We start from the raw sequence: 25,932 nt of genomic DNA on the forward strand, positions 1-25,932 counted from the left end.
TTAGCCTGGTGATGGGTATTAAAGAGGGCATGTATTGAATGGAGCACTGGGTGTTATGCACAAACAAGGAATCATGGAACACTACATCAAAAACTAATGATGTAATGTATGGTGATTAACAGAACAATAAAAAATTAAAAAAAAAAAGAAGATATACAAATGGCCAATAGCACACAGAAGATGCTTAACATCATTAGCCTTCAGGAAATGCATAGCTACACCATGAGAAGATACCCACACCCAATAGGATGTCTATAATAAAAAAGAATTACAAGTATGGGTGACGATGGGAGAAACTGGAACCTTCATACAAGTAAATGGTGTAGTACAGACACTCTGGAAAACAGTCTGGCAGTTTCTCAAAAGGTTTAACAAAGAGCTACCAAACCAGCCATTCCACAACTAGGTATATACCCAAGAGAAAGGAAAACATGTGCGCATGAAATCTTGTATATGAACTTCATAGCAGCATTATTCATAATAGCCAAAAAGTAGGAACAAGACCATGTTCATCAATTGATGACTAGCTAAATAAAATTCACACACTGAGTATTTGACAATAAAAAGGAACGAAGTACTGATAAGTGTTACAACATGGGTAAACCTGAAAAACATTATGCTAAATGAAAAAAGTCAGTTACAAAAGGCCATGTATTGCATGATTCCATTTATATGAAATGTCTAGAACGGGCAAAGCTGTAGACAGAGAAAGTAGATGAGTAGTTGTCTACAGCTGGGGCACTGGAAGGAAATGAGGGATGATTGCTAAAGGATCAAAGTTTCTTTCTGGGGTGATGAAAATGCTGTAAAATCGATTGTGGTGATAAGGTTGCACAACTGTAAATATACAAAAAAAAAACACTGAGTTGTACAATTCACATGGGTAAATTGATGGTATGTGAATTATAGCTAATAAAGCTGTTACCAAAAAAAGGACTTTTAAGACAGTTCTAAATATTAAAGAAAAAAAAAGGATTCAAACATTGCACGTAACCTTACCTTGGACACTTCCTCCTTCCCATTATTTTCTTTAATGAATACCTTTTCTAATTCAGGACTTATTCCTTCTACATTGCAGGGCACACGTGAAACGGATGATTTTGGCACTGATATATTTGACAGCGGCATAGGGACTGATCTTGATCCAGTAGCCTACAAAACATAAGATAAGGTGGTGTCAAATTATTTGTGGCCAAAAAAATCAAGAAATCAAGAACTCAAGAGCACGGTAAATCTGAAAATGGAAACTCAAATGAGTGGAGTTATTTCAACATTTCAAATACAATTTATAAATTCAGAATCACATCCAGAAATTTAGGTTCTAAAGTAAGGAAGGTAAAAACTCTAGAGTCAAAATAATCCTTTAAGGTGAAGTGTAAAGGTATAATGGCATAACATATACACTATTTCATTAGGACAGCAGACAGACTCTTCTGCACTGTTTCTTTTTCCGTTTGCTGTTTTTACTGAAAAAGCATAGTTGAAATCCTGTCAGTTAAGTGGATCATGTGGCTTTACTGGACAGCTCTATGTGTGTGTTTAAAAGATTTGTTTCCTTCACTGTTACAATTACCTTCTAGTATTTTTAATTTCCATTTTGAAAACCTTATGGATTATTAAATAATGTGGCAACAATACATCATGTTCAGTTCAGTGACACTCACTTAACAACTTTAAGGTTGTTTTCAAAAGTCTTTTGGAGAAGTTCTCAAGAGTTAACCACCTCTCACGGTTGTCACAGACAGTACCAAAAAGTATAAGATAAGCCTTTTAAAAAATTTTTTTAAGATTTTAATTTTTTTTTTAAAGATTTTATTTATTTATTTGACAGAGAGACACAGCGAGAGAGGGAACACAAGCAGGGGGAGTGGGAGAGGGAGAAGCAGGCTTCCCGCCGAGCAGAGAGCCCAATGCGGGGCTCGATCCCGGGACCCTGGGACCATGACCTGAGCCAAAGGCAGACGCTTAACGACTGAACCACTCAGGTGCCCCTAAGATTTTATTTATTTGACAGAGAGAGAGAGAGCACACAAGCAGGTGGTGTAGCAGGCAGAGGGAGAAGCAAGCTCCCTGAGCAGGGAGCCCGATGGGGGGCTCAATCCCAGGACCCCAGGATCATGACCCGAGCCGAAGGCAGCCACTTAACTGACCGAGCCACCCAGGGGCCCAAGATCAGTCTTTAAAAAAAAAAAAACCAGTATAGTTAACATACAGTATTATATTAGTTTCAGGTGTATAATAGAGTGATTCAACAATTCTATACATAACTCAGTGCTCATCATGGTAAGTGTTCTCTTCATCCCCACACCTACTTCAGGTACCCCCCCCACCACCTCCCCTCCGGTAACCGTCTGTTTGTTCTTTAGAGTTTAGAGTAAGATAAGCCTTTTGATGCTCAAGAAACTTCTACCACAGAAAGGAAATAAGGAAAACAAAGATGAACAAGGTAAAAATAAAAATAATCATGTTCTCTATCTTAGAATGATTAAAGTTGATCCGTAGGATTCATAATGAGGTGGACTGCTAATCACTGATTAACACATGAATAATATTTCCTGTACTCAGTGCTGTGCTTCTGCCATCTGTGAACGGCTGCCTGCTAATGTCCTTTGTTATTGATGCACGAGTTTTTTTCATATTGAAGTTGTACCTCTTTGTCATACATGTGCTGCTTACTTTAGTATCAGATACCTTTCAGTACTCTATCATTTTTCATTTTTAAATATTTAACCTATCATGATTTATTTTTGTGTATGGTGTGAAGCAGTATGTTTTTTGCCACCCAGTAATCAAACTGCCAACATTTATGATTCTATATTTGATTTCCTTATGGATTTCTATATTTGATTTGATTCTGATTTCATTTCCTTAACAGATATTCCCTATACAGAGCTTCACTTTGCTATTTTATAGTACATGTTGGTATCTTATAGGAAAAACCTTTTCAAATTTTTTCTATTAATTGGCATTAGTTTTCCATAGGACCTTTGAGAACAACTTTTCAAGTAACAAAACAAGTCCTTCTAAATTTCTGTTGGAACTCAATCTGTACATTAATTTCAGGTAAATTGCTATTTAAAAAATATTAAGTCTTCCCTTCCCATACATGAATGTGTTGGGACTTCCCATTTAGGTCTTGGTTTTGTATTTCATATCCTCAATAAAGTCTTATAATTTGCATATTTATTTTATGTCAAATTCTAGGCATTGTATATATTTTTCTTATATACGTGTTTGAGAACTGTAACATAATAAGTAACATATATTTGGTGTCTGTCCTGGTTCTTGACACACATTTCCCAAAATTCTTGTAATTTCCTGAGTGATAGGTATGCTAGGGGCATCTTTTGGGTTCCCGTATTTGGTTTCTCACCCTGGAACTGGACACAGAGCTCCTAAATCCCTTGGAATTTTCTGGATGATAGAAGGAACAGTCTTCTATTCCAATGAGGTGACTCTTGAGGGGCTCCTGGATAGCTTCTAGTCAACAGAAAGATCAAGCCATGATTATAAGCTTGGAACTTCCAGCCCCACACATCCTCTGGAGGGGGCAGAAGGGCTGGAGATGGAGTTAATAATGGATCATGCCAATGTGATCAAGCCTTCATAAAAATCTCTAAACTATGGGTTCAGAGAACTTCCAGGTTGGTGAATACGTATCCACATGCCAAAAGAGTGGCACGCCCCGACTCCAGGGAGGCAGAAGCCCCTGCACTTGAGACCTCTCCAGACCTTGCCCTATGTACCTCTTTATCAAACTGTTCGCCTGCATCCTTTATTATATCCCTTATAATAAAAGAGTACACATAAGTGATTCCCTGAGTTCTGTGAGCCATCTAACAAATTATTGAACCTGAAGTGGTTGTTGGGAATTACTTTTTTATAGCCAGATGGTCAGAAGTACAGATGACAATCTGGGACTTGTGACTGGCATCTTAAGGGGGGAGGGTGGGCAGTCTTGTAGGGCTGAGCCCTTAAACTGTGGGGTCTGTGCCAACTCCGAGTAGTTAGTGTTATATTGAATTGTAAGACACTCAGCTGGTGTCTGGAGAGTTGGCAAATGGTATGGGAAAACCTCCCACACATGTGGTGTTAGAAGTACTCTAAGTAGAGGGTACAGTGGTTTACCTTCATTCATATAAGAGAAACTACCGATTTTTATGTTTACATTTAATCGTTTAAGTTCTCAGTTTTTTCTTTTTGTTATGAAAAATTATAATCATAAGCATAATTAAATGCTATACCATAATGAACTCTCATGTGCACATCATCCAGCTTCAAAAATTACCAACATCTGCCAATCTTGTTTCATCAAGTATCCACTTTTCTTCTGTTCTTAGATAATTTTAAAGCATATTCTAGACTTCATACTTCGCCTACAAATATTTCAGTATGTATGGCAGATAATTATTTTTATACCTAACCACAATGTCAAAAATTCAATGTAAATTAGGAACACCTGCCTAAGTCTTTTTTGTTAAATCAGCAAGTCAATAGATCTTCTATAAATGCACTGGGCTTACAGAAAAGGTGCTTGAAATAAACAGAGTAAGAATAAAATATATTATTTCTACCAGATAAGAAAAAAATCATACTTTGTCTCTATAATACTGCCTTTTTGAGAATTTAACATAATGAATCATACACTATGTAGACTTTTGCTTCTGACTTCTTTCACTTAGCGTGATGTTTTTGAGATTCAACCGTGTTCTCATAAGTATCAGTAGTTCCTTCCTTTTTACTGCTGAGTAGTATTGCATGGATATTATGAAATTTGTTTTATCCATTCACCAGCTAATAGATATTTGTTTCCATTTTTTGACTCTTATAAATAATGCCTCCATGAACACTGATGTAAAAGTCTTAGTATGGACATATGTTTTTATTTCTCATGCCTAGATATCAAAGAGTGGAATTTGGGGGCTCTATAGTCAGTGTATGTGTGTTTAACTTTTTAGGAAAATGCCAAACTGTTTTCCAAAGTGGTGGTACCATTTTGTGTTCCCATTAGCAATGAATGTCTGTTCTAGTTGATCCACATCCTCACCAACACTTGGTACTGGCTATCCTACTGGTTTCGATGGTTTAGTTCATTCACTTTGATTTTCTAAATATAATCATATCATATACAGATAATGAAAGCTGTTTCTTTTTCTTACTGCTCTGTCCAGAGCCTCTAAGCCACTAGCAAGTAGTATCAGTAATTATGGGCATCTATGACTTGATTTTTATTTTAACAGAAATGCTTCCAGTATTTTATTGTTAGGATCTCACTACACTTGCAGTAAGTCACATTAGGAAGTATCCTATTTTTAGTTAATAAGGTCTTATCACATAAGAATACTGAGTTTTTATCAAATACTGTTCAGCGTCTACTTTGACCTTCTGATGCAGTTAACTAAACTAACACCTTTCTTAATGCTGAATCATCCATATGTTTCTGAAACACCCTGTTTAGTTTTGTTTTGATTCACTACTTGGGTTTTTCTATACTACTGTATTTGATTTACTAAAATTTATATCAATATTTTAAGTGAATTTGGTCTAGAACAGCATTCCCTAAACTTATTCCATGGAAGTACATGTTCCTGGGGTGGGGGGGAGTTGGGGGATCCCCAACAGAACTCTAATCCTCAATTTCTTATGTAAAATAGGGGTAAATATAGATAAAGAGATATAGATGGCTTAAGGTACTATTAGGAAGATTAAATGAGATAATGCCCATAGTTGCTTAATAAGTGAATGAGCTAGGATTTTAGTATCAATCATCCTTGAGGTGACTACACTCTGTTAGGTCTATTATTAAAAGAAAATTATGTATATGGAGGGGTGAAAAAACTTCTTGCAACAATTTAACCAGTAGTAGTAATTTAGTAGAGCTAGGGATTTATATTATTAATTTTTTAATCCTAAAATAATGGATCCCCCCTTTATAATGAACCCTTTAAAAGGAATTATTCAAATGTGGACAAGAAATTAGCCTACCTGAGTGTGATTGATTGTTACATGGTTGCCATGAAGAGGTGACTGACGATCTTTCTCCTTACCGTGCCGACTACTCTGTTTACTACGTTGTAGTTGCTGCCTCAGTTTGGCAATCTGCTTTGGGGAGAGGGGAGGAGAAATAAGATGAGAACAAAAGTGAATACCAGTTTTTAAGTACTTCTTATTTTAATTTTTGGATACTAATAAATCATTTTTTTCCTCACAGGTTTCAAGAAGAGATAATATTTCACTGCAAAGATTTATTCTTCCAAGTTTCTAGGATTAAAACTATCGAAAATAAGAGGTACAGACTTCCAGTTATACAACAAATAAGTCGTAGGGATGTAAAGTACAGCATAGGGAATACAGTCAATAATATTGTAATAACTATGTTTGGTGACAGAAGGTAACTAGACTTGTGGTAGTAACCATTTCAAAATGTATATAAATGTTGAATCCCTATGTTGTCCAACTGAAACTAATATGTCAACTATACTTCAATAAAAAATAGGCTATAAAAATGCTTCACTTGTACAGTTAAAATAGTGTTTTGGTAAACATGTAGACTAAATTTTTCCACATTATTTCAGATTTTACCTTTGTACACCATGAATATCTTCTTCTTTAAACACTTTTTATAAGGCAAAAAACTAGTATTTTGGATGCCAACTGATTAAAGTCAAAGCCAATACATTAATACAGAGACCACATTAGTTTCTAAGTTCCCATCTTAGCTTATCAATTACTAAACACTTCAAAATTGTAAATGGTATTAGCAACTCACTAGTATTGAATATATTACTGTATGTTACTCTTTAGTCACTCAACTTTTATTTTACTTTCCAGTTTTATGGAGATATAATTTTGACATACAGTATTGGTGGAAGTTTAAAGTTATTGAACATGTTGATTTCATACCTGTATATACTGCAAAATGATGCCACCATAGCATTAGTTAATACCTCTACCCCGTCCCATAATTACCATTTCTTTTTTTGTGGTGAGAACAGTTGAAATTTACTCTTTATAGCAGCTTTTAAATATACAATACAGTATTATTAAGTATAATCAAAATGCTATACATTGGATCCATAAAACTTATTCATCTTATAACTGGAAGTGTGTATCTTTTGACCAACCCCAATTTCCTCTACCCTCCCACCCCTGGTAGCCACCACCATCACCACTCTACTGTTTCTATGAGTTCAACCTTTTTAGAACCCACATACAAGTGATATCATACAATATTTGTCTTTCTCTGCCTCACTTATTTCACTTAGCCTAATGCCTGCAAGGTTGACCCTTGTTGTTATAAATGGCAGGATATCCTTCTTCCTCATGGCTGAATAACATTACAGTGGAGATATACACACACACATATATACACTACATCTTCTTTATCCATTCATCTGTTGATGGACATTTGCTATAATCATAACTTAGAGTGTATTCTCCTAAACGGAATGGTAACACTCCCAGGTTTATGAGAAAAGTCATTATTGCAATATGGCTTGGAATTCATTAAACTACTGGGTATTTACCAAAACAAAAAACAAAAAAACAAAAAAACACCACACACACACACACACACACAAAAACAAACAACAATGCTAATTCAAAGGGATATATGCACCCCTATGTTTATAGTAGCAGTATTTACAATAGCAAAACTATGGAAACAGCCCCAGGGTCTGTTGACAGATGAATGGATAAAGACAATGTAGTATATATACACACTGGAATATTATTCAGCCATTAAAACGAATGAAGTCTTGCCATTTGCAAAAAATGGATGGAGCTAGAGAGTATAATGCTGAAATAAGTCCGAGAAAGACAAATACCATACGATCTCACTCATATGTGGAATTTAAGAAACAAAACAAAGAAAAAAAAGAGACAAAGACAAACCACGAAATAAACTCTTAACTATAAAGAACAAACTGATGGTTACCAGAGAGGAGGTGGGCGGGGGATGGGGAAAGCAGGGGATGGGAATTAAAGAGTATAGTTATCATGATGAAAAAAATAATTAAAAAAAAAAAACAAGATTACATATGCAATCAAATGGTGCAGTTAAGGGTCTGCTGAATTGAAAACTGTGCCCATTTCTGGTTTGGAGAAATGGCCCCCACACAAAGTCCCTTGGAATCACCTGGGAAATTAAAAACAACAAAACAAGACAAAACAAAAACAACAACAAAAAAACTCCCAAACTCACAAAGTCCTGACCAACGCAGATCCCTGTACCTGTCCCAGACTGATTTTTGTGGTTCTATATAGTCTCTATGCATCAGCATTTGGGAGCCCTTGGTCCAGAGTGTTTGAGGTTATAAAATTGCAACCACCAGACCCATCTCCAACTGCGTATAGCCTAGGATGCCAATACTTTGCAGACAGAGGATTCTATCATGCCACTGCAGCACTGTAGGACACCTTCCTTAGAATTTATCGTAGCAGAATAAATTTTCTCAAAATTAAATAAAAGCTCAAAACGGGAACGTAAGTATTGCCAGAAGGTACACTTCTAACAGAAATAACTTATATTGAACACCAACCTGGTTGGAACTCAAAAAAAAAAAAAACTAATATATTTTAGATGATGTATAATCTGCTTCAAATATGACAGACCAGGAGTAAAATATTCCTGAGCATTTTATAAGGGACTAATTGGCAATTTGGGGGAAGTTATTTAATACTGGCATTATTTTCTTTGTAGAAAAGATGACACTAATCAACTAACAGTTATTCCTTGAACACCTATAGTGAGCCCAGTTTTATATTACCTACTTAGGCAAAGTGTAAACACAAGTAAAGTCTGTAAAATACATTGATTTCCGCAAGGACATAAAGCAAAAATACAATGTATTTTAATATTAGCTAAATACTTACCTTGGATAACCATGGCAATAAAAAGCAAAACAGACAGTTGCTACTAAAGCCTATAAATGCTCAAGAGGAAAAGTATATAGGTTGCTAGAAAACTCATTTTTTATCTATGGCAAATAGAAGACAAACAGCATGGAAGGAAATAAAGCACCTAAACAACGGAATGGTTTACGTTCTTTCTTTTATATTAAGATCCTTAGGTTCCTTCAGTTGTTGTTTTTTGGGGTTTGTTATTTTTTTTTTTTTAGATTCCTTCAGTTTCTTAAAAGCTCTTTGTAGCTTATGGACCTCTCATACAATGTTGTTGCAAAGATATACAAGTAAGATGATCTATGTTAATATTTGTGTTCCCTACTCTCTGTTGAAATGATGTAATTTTTTTCTAGAGAACATTAATTTTCATGAGAAAAGGAATCAAAATTAGTAGGTAATCATTATAAATCAGGACAGATTATTCTCTATGATAAAAAATAAATAGGATTTCAAATTGTACAAGTCATTTAATTAGGATAGAGGTATAAAATTAAGTGTTTTCTGAATATTAATGATGTTTCAGTGCTGTTTCAAAACTGGCAAGAGCTTGTACAGAAGAGCCCATAATGCCTAGAGATTAATCAAGGCAATTTGTAATTTTTCATTTTAAAAATAATCTTAAAAAATAAATAAACAAAAATAATCTGAGAATGATCAATTCAAATCACTCTATTTTTAAAGGCTTTGAACCATCAAAGTAAGCCAGAGAAGTTTTTGTTCTTAACAGCCTTAACAAATCCCTGAAAACAAAAAGCATCCATCATGGTATACACCTTACTTTGCCTGGAATACCCAGTTCAACTATGCAACCTTATAGTTTTCACATAACATTGTTCATCTCTGAAATATTACATAGCTACGTTGTTTTCAATTCAGTAGAGATTAGGGTAAATGGGAGCCCATCTTCCTAAACATATATACTCAGATTACAAATTTTAGTCAAGAACTATGTAAAATGAAAGCAGGACACCGTAAGTCCTCCTTTGCTTTGGAACAAGGTGGTCCCTGTGCTGCTTACAACCACATTCAGAAGAGGGGCAGGCCTACGTAACAACGGCGAACACTCTCATCTTCCATACTTTTGTTTAGAATGTCCCTTCTCTTTTTCCTATGATGCTCAAGAGCCCACGGCCATCTGAAGCCAGTGGAGAGTTGACTTTAGAACCAGTGGAAAGTAGACACAAAGTTGTCTCTGGGAGGAAGGGGCAGAAGGGCAATACTCCTGCCCCACACACATACACACAACCCGTCCCATCTCATCCACAGCTCTGCAGCTCTGCCCAAGACAGCCTCTGTAGGCCCACATTCTATCACATTGTGCAGAAGCTCCTTGTCCTCACTTCAGGGGATCTACCCACCCCAGTCACTAAGATGAAATGCCCACACAACCTTCATTTACAAAGCGAACATTAAGCTTTACTGACTTGATTTTTTAAACTAAACTATAGATATATCTAACTTTGTGTTTCTAAATACTCATTAGCTACTCTGTGGCCTTACAAAAAAAATTAAGAATGGACCTTGAGGGTATTCTGCTAAGTAAAATAAATCAGCCGAAGAAAAATACTGTTTGATCTCACTTATATGTAGAATCTTAAAAAAAAAAATTCATAGAAACAAAGAGCATATTGGTGGTTGCCACAGATGGGATGGGGGCAGGAAATGGGCAATAGTGGTCAAAGGGTACAAATTTCCAGTTACAAGATGAGGAAGTTCTGGAATGTAATGTACAGCATGGTGACTACAGTTAATACTGTACAGCAATTTGAAAGTTGCTAGGGGAATAGATCTTAAAAGTTCTCACTACACACAAAAAAACTGTAATTATGTGAGGTGACAGATGTGTTAACTAAGCTTATGGTCAAATCGGTACACTGTATACCTTAAACCTACAAAATGTTATATGTCAATTATAGCTCAATGAAGCTGAAAGAAAAAAATATTAAGAGGGAAGGAGAGAGGAAACTCTTTAAACATGAAAGGGGTTTCAAGCACATGAGCTCCAAGGTTTAAAAAAGCCAGGGAATAAGTGACCCTGGGTCACAAAGAAGAAATAATAAGTGTAGAGAGAAGAATTAGCATAAATACAAAGAACTGACTAAAACATCTGTGAAACTAGATGAAGAAAAATCAGAGACTGGCCCCACTTAAAATCTGAGAACTAGGAATACATTTTATTGTGAATTTTTGGAAACCTAATTAACATCATGCCCATTCATTTGCTATTTCTGTCCTGTTAGTTTCCCCCACTATTGTTGAAATTTAAAAACAAAATAAAACAAAACTCAGCCTCAAAGACTGGTTGAGTACCTTCGCCTCAGATACTGAAAGGAAGAGAAAGATTTCTCACAATGAATTCCACTCCAGAGTAGGCCAGGGAAATGAGAAATCTTAACTTAAAAGGACTAAGAGCTAGCAGTAGGAAAGGAAGCAGGGTCCTGGGGCTTTGGGAAGAGAAGAGAAAGAAAAAAAATGAGAAGAGAGCTAGTTTAAAACCAGGAAGGAGGCACTATGCCACTTTTATGTAAATTACCTCATTTATTTTTTAATAAAAGCATATGAAATAGGTACTATTATCTTCCCCATTTTATAGGTGAGGGAAACTGGGGTAGAAGGTTAAAAAGCTTACTAAAAGTCACACAGTTAAGAGCTGAAACAAATACTTGAACTTAGGAAGTAGAATTCCAGAGTCTGCTCTCCTAAGCATTATTCCCTACTGTCTAAAGAAACAAGTTAATAACTTACAGGGAGACAACAAAATCTTAGAAAAATTTGACAACTGCTAAACTAACAACAACAACAAAAAAACCCTGAAACAGCTATAAAAGATATTAACCCAGCATTTTTTTCCGAAAATAAGTTTGAGAAGTCATGAATTTCAAGCTGTCGTTCCCTTTTATATGAAAAAAAAGGAATATGTGACAAACTTTAGTGTTTATAAAGATCAAGTGTCTCAAAACAAAGGTTCTGGAGTCCAAAAACAAATTTAACATATCCCTTGTCAGTGTTCAAAGGAATTTAACATGCAATAGTGCCTAATCTAACACCAAAAATAAAAATTTAGAACTTCTTATAATTGCTCCATAAATACAAATAATTAGTTATTTTCCTGTTTTTTTAAAGTGCCAATAGGCAAACCCTAATGAACTAATTGCTATTCATTCAGCCCCATGAAATGAACACAGGCATATGCAAGCACAAACATCCATAAAGAAAGAACACAGATACATGCAAGCACATACACACGCAGAGGTCACCTGCATGCACATCAACCCTTGCATGCCCACAGACAGACATACCCTACTCACCACGTGCATGCACACATAAACCTGCTAACCCAGGAATAGAGGGAGATACTCCCACATACAAATTCATCCCCACAGATACAGCTAGCTTTGGGACTTTTATACATGTAAGTTTTAATACAGAATTATATTTACAGCCACCAATAAGGCATATTTGTCGAGAGGCATGTAAATAACACCACCAGACTAACATTTAAAAAACATTTAGTTCACAAACCTGCTTGATCCCATGAAGTTATTATATTTACTTTACAGATGATGACACATTATCAAAAATAAAATACCTTACCCAATATAACGTAACACAGCTAATAAGTGGAAGACCTAGTCCTCTAGCCTTTAATTTATAACCTCTTTCTATTACCTACCAATGCGGCTGGAAGTAATTCTATGTTAATGTTCAACTGCAAGTAATTACCAGTCACTGTGTATTAGCTCATAATCTCAACCACTTTGCAAAGTAACTTCCTTTCTTAATGTTGAAGATATTGCAAGATGTGAAACTGAAATAAAGATGAACAAAAATTTGATGAAGCCGTTAACATACTAACCTACTGATCAGTGTCTATTTTTTTGACAAGCAGTTTGTATGACCTTAAAAATTCTTCCTATTGGAGCCAATTGTAAATAATGAAAAGATTATAAAACATCTTTCTAATTCAATTTAATATGGATTTAGACAGACTTTATTAGATAAATATTTGTATTTTTTAAAAGTTTATCACATAATTCCTTTGAGTTCAAAGGGATAATCAAAATTCTTCAGACTGTTGTCTTTTAGGTCCAGAGAAAATACTATTGCAATTATTTCCCCTTGGTATAATATGATAAAAAATTTTAATACCAAAAATTAACAAAATGTTAGGGCAGAAGGTATATAAGGAAACTTCTATTTTGCTTTCTTAAAAAAGGAAGACCACATCAATAATATGTATTTATCACAGTTTGATCAGATGTGAGAAATATCCCTAATCATTTCACTTACTGCTCTAGATGGTTCCATCTAAGAAAAACTATCTTACTAATGAAAGAAAAGCTTATTGGTGAGGTAAGGAAGCAACCCATGCTTTTTCCTTATTTCCACTGAAGACTTAAGAATGGCAAACCCCTTTTTCAATTTATCTCTATGAAAATCAGAGATAGTAAAAAAGAAAAATCAAAACAACAATACAACAGTATTATTTATGTTCTTTCTTGGAATGTCACCCTCTGGGATAAAGAGCAGGTTTGCTAACTGCTTACTATAAAAATAGTGGATTCCCCCAAGCTCTGTATTCCTCTCCTATAATGTGACCTACTATATGTGCATGAATCCATTTGGGCTCTCCCCACCACCCCATGGGACTTGATTCAGGGGAAATAAGGCAAACTTGATAGTCTTGATACTTGCTGTGCTGGGAATAACAAAGTCCATTGGCTCTAATTCAGGCATTTCATGCCTTCTGCCAGCATCCATGAAATAGTAAAAGACTAATTTACTACACTGTAAGTATGAAAAAGTAAAACCCAAGACCTGAGAGGGAATACTTCTCAAATGAAGAAAAAGGAATTTTTTTTTAAGATTTTATTTATTTGAGAGAGAAAGAGAGTAAGAGAGAGAGCACAAGAGGAGGGTAGGGTCAGAGGGAGAAGCAGATTCCCCGCTGAGCAGGGAGCCCGATGTGGGACTCGATCCCGGGACTCCGGGATCATGACCTGAGCCGAAGGCAGACGCTTAACTGACTGAGCCACCCAGGCACCCAGAGAAAGGAATTTTAAGAAACAACTTGGAAAGATCGATTTATGTTCCCTACAGATAAGGGGACATGATGGACTGGTATCTGACTTCTACTCTACATACTGAATGTATGAGAGTTTACCAGGATCCATTTAGGAAATCTGAGTGAAGAGTTGTGCAGAGTTGTCTTTGGTTCTACATAAGAGGGCCGCCTAGAGGAGTGAACTGACTCAGCAGCTGAGAAACTGAATGTTATTTCTATGATTCTAGAGGCTAAGGATGGAGTAAGGGACTTACAAACCCAGAAAGACAGAACAGTAGGGAAGAGATGTATAGCAACAAGGGATCTCCAGAGACTCCATGAAATTACTCTCAAAGAAAGTCAGTTTTAAAAATCTGTCAAGCCCAGGGGATGTAAAGACATCTTATAATATATATAAACCAGTCAAGGAGCCACATTTCTATTCCCCTTACCTCCCCCTCGCTCCGGAACTCTAACTCCAGAGGAGTGAGGAAGAAGGTGAGCAAGAAACAGAAGGGGAGGTTCCCTGATCACTTTACCAAGGAAGTCACCCAACCACAGTAGGCCCTAACTAGGACAAGGGGAGTAGCTAGAACCATAAAAGCTGCTGGAATTTGACTATTTTAAGAAACTAAAAAGCATGCTCGCTCAAAGGGACCACAGGGGTGTAAGAGTGATCAGATTCTAGTTTTGCACCATGGGCAGGAGATGAACTTCTCTCACTCAATAAGGACAGTGGGAGTTAACATAAAGTCCTTTGTGATTATTCCTTAAGGTCTTAGTTGTTTTTCCCAATGTGTAATTAAGTTCTTTAAGAAGTAGACTGTATCTATTGTTTCTTTTGAAATTCGAGATCCTTCACAGGCTACTGGGCATACAGTCTTACTCATTTGATGTTATTCCATCAACAAATCAGTGCTACTGAATGCTGATGATATATGCTAAACCATATCTTCAAGATTTACCTTTCTTCTCTTTTACTCTACTAAACATACAAATGAAGTACCATAAAAAGTGATGTTAATTAAACCCTTATCATTTACTTACAGACTCCTTAAATTCTAGTTATGCTTTATAAATTAACTTTAAATTGTGTTTTATAAGCAGGGAACCACATTTCTAACAGGTGGAAAAGTGCATTTGCACATTCGCTTAGTTGGGCTGACAACCGTCCAGCGAACATAACTCAAAGGAGGAAAAGTAGTCTTTTCATAAAGGAAAATGCCTCACTTGGATTAGCTTCCTTAACATGAACACAACCCACAAGTTCATGTATAGTGGTATCAGTTATAATTTCTGACAAATGCATTGATAATCTGCCATTTCTTTCCTAACTGCAAGAAAGTGTGAGTGTGTGTCCTTGATCTACAATTCCATTACACTATACCCAGGGAGGTAATTTTTTCTTTGTCTTATTTATCCTCCTTGAAACTGGTGGGCTTTTTCAATTGCTCTCCAAATATAGCAAACTTTCAACCTTTAAAAAATTTCTCTTTCCCGATGCTTACAAAATATTCTTACCTCCTGGAACCCTTAACCCAGTCTATATTCCATGTTTCTTAACTTCTCTTTCATGTTTTCAACCTCTTTATCTTTTTGTTCTATATTCTAGAAGATCTGCTCTTCCAGACTGGCAACTCTCACTTGAGAGTTCTGATTGACTAATTCTCTCTTCTGTTAACGTGAATTTAATCTACCAAAGAGTTTTTTGTTTTTAATTTCTTCAATTTTTGTTATTTACAAGATTTGTCATCAGTCCTTTATCATTCTGCCTGTTCTTGTTTATTCCTTATTGCCAGTTACCACTTCATTTGAAATTCTTCTTTTTCTAAGATTTTATTTATTTGACAGAGAGAGAGAGCACAAGCAGGGGGAGTGGCAGAGGGAGAAGCAGGCTCCCCTCTGAGCAGGGAGCCCGATGTGGGACTCAATCCCAGGACCCTGAGATCATGACCTGAGCCGAAGGCAGACGCTTAACTGACTGAGCCACCCAGGCGCCCCTCATTTGAAATTCTTACACATTCTTATACTTAAGTGCTTTTTTTGAGATCGTGTTCTTAGTCTTATTTCCTTGGATGTAAATGATCCTATTTGATGTATCTGCTGTCTCTTGTGGTAACAGATTTCCTCACATGTCCTAAAATACTTGCCTGCAAACACACCTTATGTGGAAGTTTTATCCTTTGTGAGCTCTTTCCTGCCATGTTGTTTCATGGTTGCTCACACTATCCCTCTGGAGTTGCACAGATCCAGAGCAGGTCTTAAATTAGAAAGACTGGGGCTTTGGTTCCACATGGGTAGAGCTCTATTCCAGATGCCACATGCACACACAACATATGGTTACTATTTCCATTTTTACATAGTTGCCTCTTTGGCCCACAGGAAAACACCAACAGTGTCAGGTGGAGTTATTTCAGGTCTAGTTTTACAGCCTAAAAACATGGTCCCAGTTCTCTGCTTTATGCAGACAGCCCAGTTCCAATCTCCTACCATTTGTAAGACACATTTGGCATTCTTAAAATGTCTAGCAACCTACACTCTCTTACATTTGGCTTAAAAACCCACTTTTTAAGCCCTGGCCCACATGGCCCAGGTTTCTGTGAGCCAGACAGTATCAATACCCACCCATTACTAAGGGTTTCTTGTCTACTCATGGTCTGCAGGGATTTTCTTTGTCTTAAATGTAACTAGAATGTAGTTACTTATTTCTCTGAAAAATTTTCACATCACATTCTCATAAACTTGGAGCAAAGTGGAGACAGATTATACAGGTGCTTTCACTGACATTTTAATCTGAAATCTTGATTCAAATTATGTGAGGGGGAGAATATATATGTGATTCAGGAAAAAAGGATGTGTACTACTTTTGACTTTGATCCTATTTCAAGGAAGCGGGTCAAAAGTTATTTTTTAATTAGCACAATTTTAGTAGTATTCAATTTTTAAAAATACAACTTCCAAAAATACTTTTGGCTTTTCATAATTTTCTCAAATTCCAATTCTGTCATCTATTACAACTATTCTTCTTTTCACTTTTTGTCTTTACCAACGTATTCTTATCATTTGCTAGCCTCAGTTATATATCATATAGCACTTGGTATCTTCATGGTTCACCAAGGAAAACCCACCAGTCTTTTATATCTATTCCTTTTATATTTTTCATCTTTACTGAGATATAAGTTATATTCCCTTAACTTCATTCATTGTAAGGGTAAAAAGTCAGTAAGTTTTAATCACTAGAGCTGTAGAGCTGTACAACAATAATCACAATGCAGTTTTATAACTTTTTCATCACCCCCCCAAATTTGCCTTGAGTCTGTTTTTTTGCAGGACTCCTCCCAGCCACATGCAACCACAAATGGGCTTTCTCCCCTTTCTCTAACTTTGCCTTTTCTGGCATTTCAAAATTAAATGGAACCATATAATATGTAGTCTTAGTCATCTCACTTCTTTCACTTAGCAGGGACTGGCAAGCCATAATCTGAAGGCCAAATCCAGGCTGCCATGTGTTTTTGTAAATAAAATTTATTGGAACATAACCAAGCCCATTCCATATTGTTTATGGCTGCTTTCACACTACAACAGCAGAGTTGAACAGTTGCAGCAGAGATTATAGGGCCCACAAACCCTAAAATATTTACTATCTGGCCTTTTACAGAAAAAATTTGCTGACTCTTGACTTAGTAAAACACTTTTGAGGTTCATTTACATTGTAGCATTGTTGATATTCAGTGTATTGTTCCTTTTTCATTGCTTACTAGTATGTCATTGCATGAATACACCACATTTTGTCTCTCCATTTACCAGTCCATCGATATGTGGACTCAGCTATAAACATTTTGTGTACATGTCTCAATCTAGACAGGTGTTCTCAGTTTTCTTATACAGATTCCTAGGAACTGAATTGCTGGGTTATATGCTAAGTTTCTGATTAACTTTAAAAGAAACTGATAAACTGTTTCCCAAAGTGGCTGTACCATTTTATGTTTCCAAGAACATCTGAGGGCTCCAGATTCTCTTTATCCTTGCCAACACTTGGCACCGTCGATCTTTTAAATTATAGTCACTGTATTGGATGTGTAGGTGTATTTTTTTTATGGTTTAAATTTGCATTTGCCTAATGACTAATAATGGTGAACATTTTTTCATGTGGTCATCTGCCATCCATGCATACATCTTTGGTGAAATATTTCTATTCAATCGTCTTATCCATTTTTAAGTTGGGTTGTCTTCCTATTATTGATCTGTAAGAGTTCTTTATATATTCTGGATATAAGCCCTTTGTCAGATATAGGATTTGCTAATATCTCCTCCACTCTGAAACTTGTCTTTTCATTCCTTAGTGGTGTCTTTTGAAGTATAAATGGTCAATTTAATGAATTTATTATTTCTTTTATGGCTTTATTCTTGGTGTTGTATCTAAAAATGCCTTGCTGATTAATACAAGGTCTTCCACAAGTCTTATAATTTTAAAGCCTATATTTAGGGCTATGATTAATTCTGAGTTAGTTTTTCTCTATGGTGACAGTCAAGGACTTGTTTTTTTTTTTTTTTGGTTTTTTTTTTTGCCTTGTATATGGAATATAATTATCCCAGCACTAATTGTTGGAAACATTGTCCTTCACAATTGAATTGTGTTAGTACTTTTGTGAAAAATCAACTGACCATAAATATAAAGGTTTATTTCTGAATTCACAATTTTGATCAACTTATTTATGTCTTTCTTTTGCTAACTTCATTAATGTAAATCTATAAGAAATAGAAGAAATACTGAAATTGTGTAATTTAAATATTCCAAATTTCTTGTTTTCGAAAATCTTTTGGGGGTGCCTGGATGGCTCAGTCAGTCAGTTGAGCATCTGGCTCTTGATCCTGGCTCCAGTTGTGATCTCAGGTTCATGAGATCAAGCCCTGCATCTACAATCAACAGGGAGTCTGCTTCTTTCCCTCGGTCCCTCCCCATGCCCTCTCTAAAATAAGTAAGTCAATCTTTAAAAATAAAATTTTTTGGCTACTCTAAGTCCTTTGCATTTCCACATAAATTTTAGGATTTCTAATTTCTACCAAAAACAAACAAAAAAAAACAACCATGGGAATTTTAATAGGGATTACAATGAATCAGTTTGGGGAGAATTACCATCTTAATACTGAGTCTTTCAATCCATGAACAAAGTAAGTCTTTCATTTATTTAAATCTTTAATTTTGTCCAGCAATGTTTTGTTGTTTTTAGTGTACAAATCTTACATTGCTTTTGTTAAATTTATTCCTAAATATTTTCATCTTTTTAATAAATTGTTTTATTTTCTGGACTATTCCTATCTAGTATCTAGAAATATAACCGATTTCTGTATGCTGATCTATCCTGTAACCTTGCTGAACATGTTTACTAGTCTAGTACTGTGTATCTCCATATTTCTTAGCAGTTTCTAAATATAGTTTCTACAGGTTTTCTGTAAATAAAGGTAGTTTTACCATTTCCTTGACAGTATGGATGTCTTTATTTTTCTTGCCTGACTGCACTGACTAGAACCTTCTATGCAATACCAAATAGAAGTAGTGACAAGGCGACAGTGGATGACATTGCCTTGTTCTTGATCTTAGGAAGAAAACATTCTGGCTTTCACCACTGAAATGAATGAATATGAATATGATGGGGTGCCTGGCTGGCTAAGTTAGTACAGCATGCAACTTTTGATCTCAGGGTTATGAGTTCAAGCCCCATATTGGGTGTGGAGCCTACTTCAAAGAAAAAATTAATAGGATGTGAGCTGTAGGGTTTTTGTTTTTTTTTCCCAATAAATGCCCTTTATCACACAGAGAAAGTTTTTTTTTTTCCCTGGTTTGTTTAGAGATTTTTATCATGAATGGGTGTTGAGAGTTTGGCAAATGCTTTCTCTGGCCCTACTGAGAGGATTATATGGTTTTGTTCTTTATTTTATTAGTGTTTTACATTAATTGAATTTTAGATCTTAAACCATCTTTGCATTTCTGGAACAAATCCAACTTGCTCATGGTATATAATCCTTTTCATATGTGGCTAGATTTGGTTTGCTAATATTTTGTTAAGGATTTGCTTCTTTGTTCAAGAGAGATATTGATCTGCCATTTTATTTTCTTGAGATGTCTTTGGCCTGGCTTTGAAGTCAGTTAAATTGGCCTGACAAAGTAAATTGGGCAGTTTTTCCTTCTCTTCTATTTTTGGAAAGAGTTTGTGAAGAATTAACATTACTTCTTTGAATATTTGATAGAATCCACCAAATTTGATCCTGGGATTTTCATTGTGGGAAGATTTTTAATTCCTTATTCCCTTTCTTTACTTATTAGAAGTCTATTTCTATTTTCTATTTGTTCTTAAATTAGTTTTTACAATTTGTCTCTAATAACTTGTGTCTTTCTAAGAATTCATCCATTTTACCTTAGTTTCTACAGTGATGACATAAAATTGATCATAATATTCCTTTTTTTTAAGATTTTATTTATTTGACAGAGAGAGAGACAGAGCAAGAGAGGGAACACAAGCAGGGGGAGTGGGAGAGGGAGAAGCAGGCTTCCCACGGACAGGGGGCCCGATGCAGGGCTCAATCTCAGGACCCCGGGATCACGACCTGAGCCGAAGGCAGATGCTTAATGACTGAGCTACCCAGGTGCCCTGATCATAATATTCCTTTATAATACTTTCAAATTCTGTGAGGTTGGTAGTAATTTCACCCTTTCACTGCTGATTTTGGTAATCTGTGTCTTCTTTTTTTGGTCAGTCTAGGTAAAGTTTTGTCAACTTTGTTGATCTTTTCAAAGAACCAACTTCTAGTTTCACTGATTTTTCTCTAACATTTTTCTGTTCGTTTGGTTTCTGCTATATTCTTTATTAATTCCTTCCCCTGCTTGCTTTTGGTCTGGTTTGCTCTTCTTTTTCCAGTTTCTTAAGCCGGAAGCTTAGGACTGATTTAAGAGTCTTCTATTTTCTTATATATGCATTTAAAGGTACATATTTTCCATGAAGCACTGCCTTATCTGCACACACAAATTCTAAGTTTTTTGTTTTCATTCATTAAATATTTTAAAATTTCCCTTGTGTTTTTAGTTGACAACTTTTTGGGGCTTTCTAAGATTTCTGTTACATGATTTCATCTTTTGCACTCTATTGAGATTTCTTTTATGGCCAAGCATATGGTCTATCTAACCTAGAGAATGTTTCCCATATGTTTGAAAAGAATGCAGTTGCTGGGTGGAATTTTCTATATATGTCAGTTAGGTCAAGTTGATTGATAATGTTGTTGAAATCTTCTATCTTCTTGCTTATTTTGTGTCTAGTTAGTTGTTCTATCAAGTATTGAGAATGGGGATTGAAATCTCCAATTATTATTGTAGAAACTTTATTTCTCCTTTCACAGTTTCACTTTATGCATTTGGGGACCATTGTTAGATGTATACACAATTTGTGATTATTGTATCTTCCTGATGTATTGACCTTTTTATCATTATGAAATGTCTTTGTCTTCAGTAATACTTCTTGTCTTAAAGTCTATTGTGTCAGTTAAGCTTTCGTATCATTAGGTGTGCTTCTTACAGACAATATATAGCTGAGTGTTGTGTTTTTATCCAGTTTTGACAATCTCTGCCTTTTGAGGAGAATGTTCAGTCCATTCATATTTAATGTAATTATTATGGTTGGATTTACTTTTGCCATTTTCTTAATTATTTTCTATTTGTGTCACACCTTTTTTATTCCTCTGTTCCTCCTTTATTGCTTTCTTTTGTGATAAATACTTTTAGTGTACCATTTTAATCCTCTATATTTTTTACTTTCTATTTTTTCAGGGTTAGTTTCTTAGCAACTGTTCTAGGGATTATAATTTGCATCTTAATTTATCATAACACTTCAATATAATAATTCCAGTAAAACAGAAACTATACTCTAGTACTTGTCCATTTCTCTGTCCCTCTTTTGTACTTTGCCATATATACATTTCATGTATACATGTCATAACCCAACATAACAGTATTATAATTCTTGCTTTATATGATTATATGTATTTTAAATGTGGAAAGTGAGAAAAATATATCTACAGACTCTTTTATATTTACCTAAACATTTATCCTACTCAACACTCTTTAAGTTCTTCCTACAGATTTGAATTAACATCTGGAGTCATTTCCTCTCAGCCTGAAGAATTTCCTTTGGTTATTTATTATAAGACCATCTAGCAGCAGGAAATTCTATCAATCTTTGTTTATCTGAAAATAATTCACCTTTCATTTGAAGACTAGTTTTTCTGGATACTGAATACTTGGCTGACTTTTTTTTTTTCTTTCAACATTTTGAATACGTCAAGTTTTATGGTCTCTACTGTTTCTGATGGGAAGTCAGCCATTAAAGGTATTATTAGTTCAGTTCCCTATGTGTTAATAAGACATTTTTTTTCTTCCAGCTTTCAAGATTTTCTCTTTTCCTCTGGCCTTCAACAGTTTAACTATGATGTGTCTATCTGGGTTCTCTTTGTGTTTTCCAACTTGGGGTTTGTGGAGTTTGAATCTATAGATTGTTTTACATTAAATCTGGAAAGTTTTCTACCATGGTTTCTTCATATATTTTTTAACTCCTCTTCTCCTCTCCTAGACCTCTCATTATGTGTATGTGTATCTAATGTGTATTTAATGTTTTCTCGCAGGCCTCTGAGGTTCTGTGGACTTTTCTGCCATCTTTTTCTCTCTATTCTTCAAGGTGTATAAACTCTATTGACCTATATTTAAATTCACTCATTCTTTTTTTGCCATGTCAAATCTGCTATTGAGCCCACTGAGTGAACTTTTAGTTACTATACTTTTTAACTCTATACTTTTTAACTCTAGAGTTTTTGTTTCTCTTTTATAATAATTATCTCTTTGTGGAAATTCCTTATTCATTGAATCACTGTCACCCTACTTCCCTTTAATGCTTTAAACATGGTTTTCTCTGGTTTTTTTGAACATACTTATAATTGCTGCTTTAATGTTTTTGGCTGCTAAATTCAACATATGGAGACACTTAGATACAATTTCTAGTGATTTTCTTAAGTATGGGTCATATTTTCTTATTTCTTTGCATATCTCTAAATTTTATGTTGGATATTGGACATTTTAAATAATACATTATAGCAACTCTAGATTCTGATTTTCCTTGAGGGTGGTTGTTGTCTTATCTGTTTGTGTTTTATAGTATCCTGATGAACTAAAAGTCTGTTTCCCCTGCACTGTGTGGCCACTGATGTCTCTACTCCATACCCCCGACCCCATTTTTCTTTTTAAGGCTGCCTTTTTAAGATCTTTTCAAGCTGGTCTCCAGCGTTCACCTTAGTGTCTGACTAAAGACCGATCAGAGATTTTATTCAATTATCTCAATCCAGTAAGGCTTCCACTCCCAGGATGGGATTTATGTGTAGAATGAGGAGTGCATTCAAAGTCTGAGCCTTTCACAAGATGGCCCCAGATTTTATTACCACTAGGCTTGCTTGAATCTCCTCTCCACATATTTCCTAGGTTCCACTGACCAGTGATGCATGGGTGGCTTACGCCCACTTCATTTTCTGCTGTGCATATGTACAGCCTCCAGTCAACCTGGGATATGTCGTGAACTTATCAATCCCCCATGACTATCTTATCTCCTAGAGCTCTCTATAAAATCCTGCTACCTCATGAGTCTGTTACTTGCTACAAACTGGACTATACCTCTCACTCAGTTAGCTCAGACATTCCTTTTTTAATAGTGCATATCACGTGTTGCTGTAGTCCAAAACTTAACTACGCCAAATCTTGGTTATAACTTTGAGATTGTATTTACCTCTGAGATAAAATTGCAAGTTCATTTTTTTGTTATTCATATTCCAGGCACAGATGTGCAACTATTTTAGACTAGACATATGAGACTCACCCTCCTTTCTTTTTTGTTGGTTCTGGGAAGAACTCATTTTGTGCATATGTGCTTGTGTACAGTGTATATAGAAAAGTTGAGGATTTCTCTACATCAAGAAAATAAAGAAGCTACTAAAAATGTAGTAAAGTCACAGGCAAAATCATGCTAACAGACTTATCTATTCAGTCTAGACTCCACAGTGTATGAGAAATACTGATAACCTACAGTATATGAAAGTAACGCTAAGATGACATATGAAAAATATTTGAGAGAAATGTCAATCTTTAGCCTGAAAAAAAATGACGTGTTGCTAGCCTTTCAAATATTTAATGTAGACTTACTTAATACTGATATAAAAGGCAGAATCAAACTTAGGGGTATAATTTTGAGTTCAATATACAAAATAAACTAACAACTTAAGCTAAAACAATTGAACTCATTTGGTTCTTTTGCAAAGTGATGAACTTCTCTCACTGAGAATGATCATAATAGACTAGATGACCACATTTTTAAGGAGTGTTTATTTAGGAGATGAACTAGATGACCTTTCAACTCTAACTTTCTGTAATTCTATAAAAACAATTATATAAGAATTTAGATGGATAAAAATAACATTATCATGGAAAATAATCCAAAGTATACATAAAGATGATCATAATTTAGGTTTTGGTAATAAAGGAAAGAGTCATAAAAACTATTCCTAAAAGACAGGGATTCTACTGCACTACTGGGTCTCAAAGGGCAACAACATGTTGGATATTACAAAAAAGCTATGAGAAGCAGAAAAAACTTTTCAAAAACAAGAGAGCTGAAGTGGGAACAGAAGATGGCTAAAAGGAACAAGATATAGAGACTGTTACATAAAACCAGACTTCACTCTGGAAAGGCTCAAGCTGAATGGGTGCATAACAAACATTTATAAATGATAAGAAGGGCACAAATAAAGTAAACTCAGACTTGTTCACCCAAACCTGGAAGGCAATGCCTAAACTCTGAAAGAGGTAAGGTTAGCACAAATAAAGAATATATCATTATATTCATGAAACAGTAAGATAATTTGCTAGGATTAAAACAGGTTATAGGCTGAAAACAGAAATAACTTACCTCTTTTAGTTGATCAGCACTCCCCCATGATGCAGAACGCTGATGTGACCTCTTTTCTGCTCCCTCTTCTGCCCAACAGCTGGGTGTCTTTAATTAAAAAAAAATAATAAAAATAATAAAATAAGGAACTTTGTCTCTACTTCTTAATCTCACAGCAACTAAAACATATTTCAAAATCTTAGCACATACCAGTTAAGGGTTTATACTAAATACTAAAATCCCTTAAATGCTAAGATTTTCATGACCCATGAAATGTTTAAAACATTCTGTCATATTATGAATTAGATATGATCAATCTACAACATCTCTGAGTAATGTTACTCAAACATTTGTTTTTTGACATTAACATTAATAACAAAGTTATCAAATAAAAGAGAATTGTGAAGATACACATATTGGTGCTTTTAAAGAGACTGCCAAACTAAATATAAAATGGCATTTCTACTAAGTAAAATAGATGGAAATGAGATTAACAGAACTAGCTCAGAAGCAGTGGGATTACAGATGACCTACATGTCAAATATCTAGCTAGATAAAGGGTTGATTGTACTATTCTTCCTATACTCAGGAAAGAGTGTTAGCAATAGTATTCTTTTTTGAAAAACATCCAGCATCTTTATTTATTTATTTAAAAAAAATTTTTTTTTTTTTTTATTTGACAGAGAGAGACACAGCGAGAGAAGGAACACAAGCAGCAGGAGTGGGAGAGGGAGAAGCAGGCTCTCCGCCAAGCAGGGAGCCCGATGCGGGGCTCCATCACAGGACCCTGGGATCATGACCTGAACCGAAGGCAGACGCTTAACGACGGAGCCACCCAGGCACCCCAACATCCAGCATCTTTAAATGAAAACATAAAATTATAATAATGAAAAAGAAAAACATTAAGCTATATAAACTTACTATAATCTGAAGCAATACATCTTTTTTAAAAAAGAACTTGAGCTACATGTCAGAAAAGAGAATTGTTTTTACCTAAAACCCCATTTTCAA

General features: G+C 35.2%; 1 protein-coding gene across 3 annotated transcripts in view; it reads right to left on the minus strand.

Annotated features, from left to right (window-relative positions):
• The window catches only part of GLCCI1 (glucocorticoid induced 1), a 107,408-nt gene that overhangs the window by 25,011 nt on the left and 56,465 nt on the right, over nucleotides 1–25,932 (minus strand). For 2 of the 3 annotated variants that reach the window (XM_081800486.1, XM_081800488.1), the window contains exons 3-5: nucleotides 24,943–25,029; nucleotides 5,986–6,102; nucleotides 1,000–1,152 (exon numbers count right to left, since the gene is read on the minus strand). In XM_081800486.1, the coding sequence (XP_081656612.1) occupies nucleotides 1,000–1,152; nucleotides 5,986–6,102; nucleotides 24,943–25,029 (357 nt within the window). The remainder of the gene's footprint in view (nucleotides 1–999; nucleotides 1,153–5,985; nucleotides 6,103–24,942; nucleotides 25,030–25,932) is intronic. The other variant, XM_081800487.1, reaches the window with a different exon arrangement.

This window comes from Leptonychotes weddellii, chromosome 12 (assembly GCF_054177405.1).
Source record: "Leptonychotes weddellii isolate Sample4059 chromosome 12, ASM5417740v2, whole genome shotgun sequence".
NCBI classification, from domain to species: Eukaryota; Metazoa; Chordata; class Mammalia; order Carnivora; family Phocidae; genus Leptonychotes; species Leptonychotes weddellii.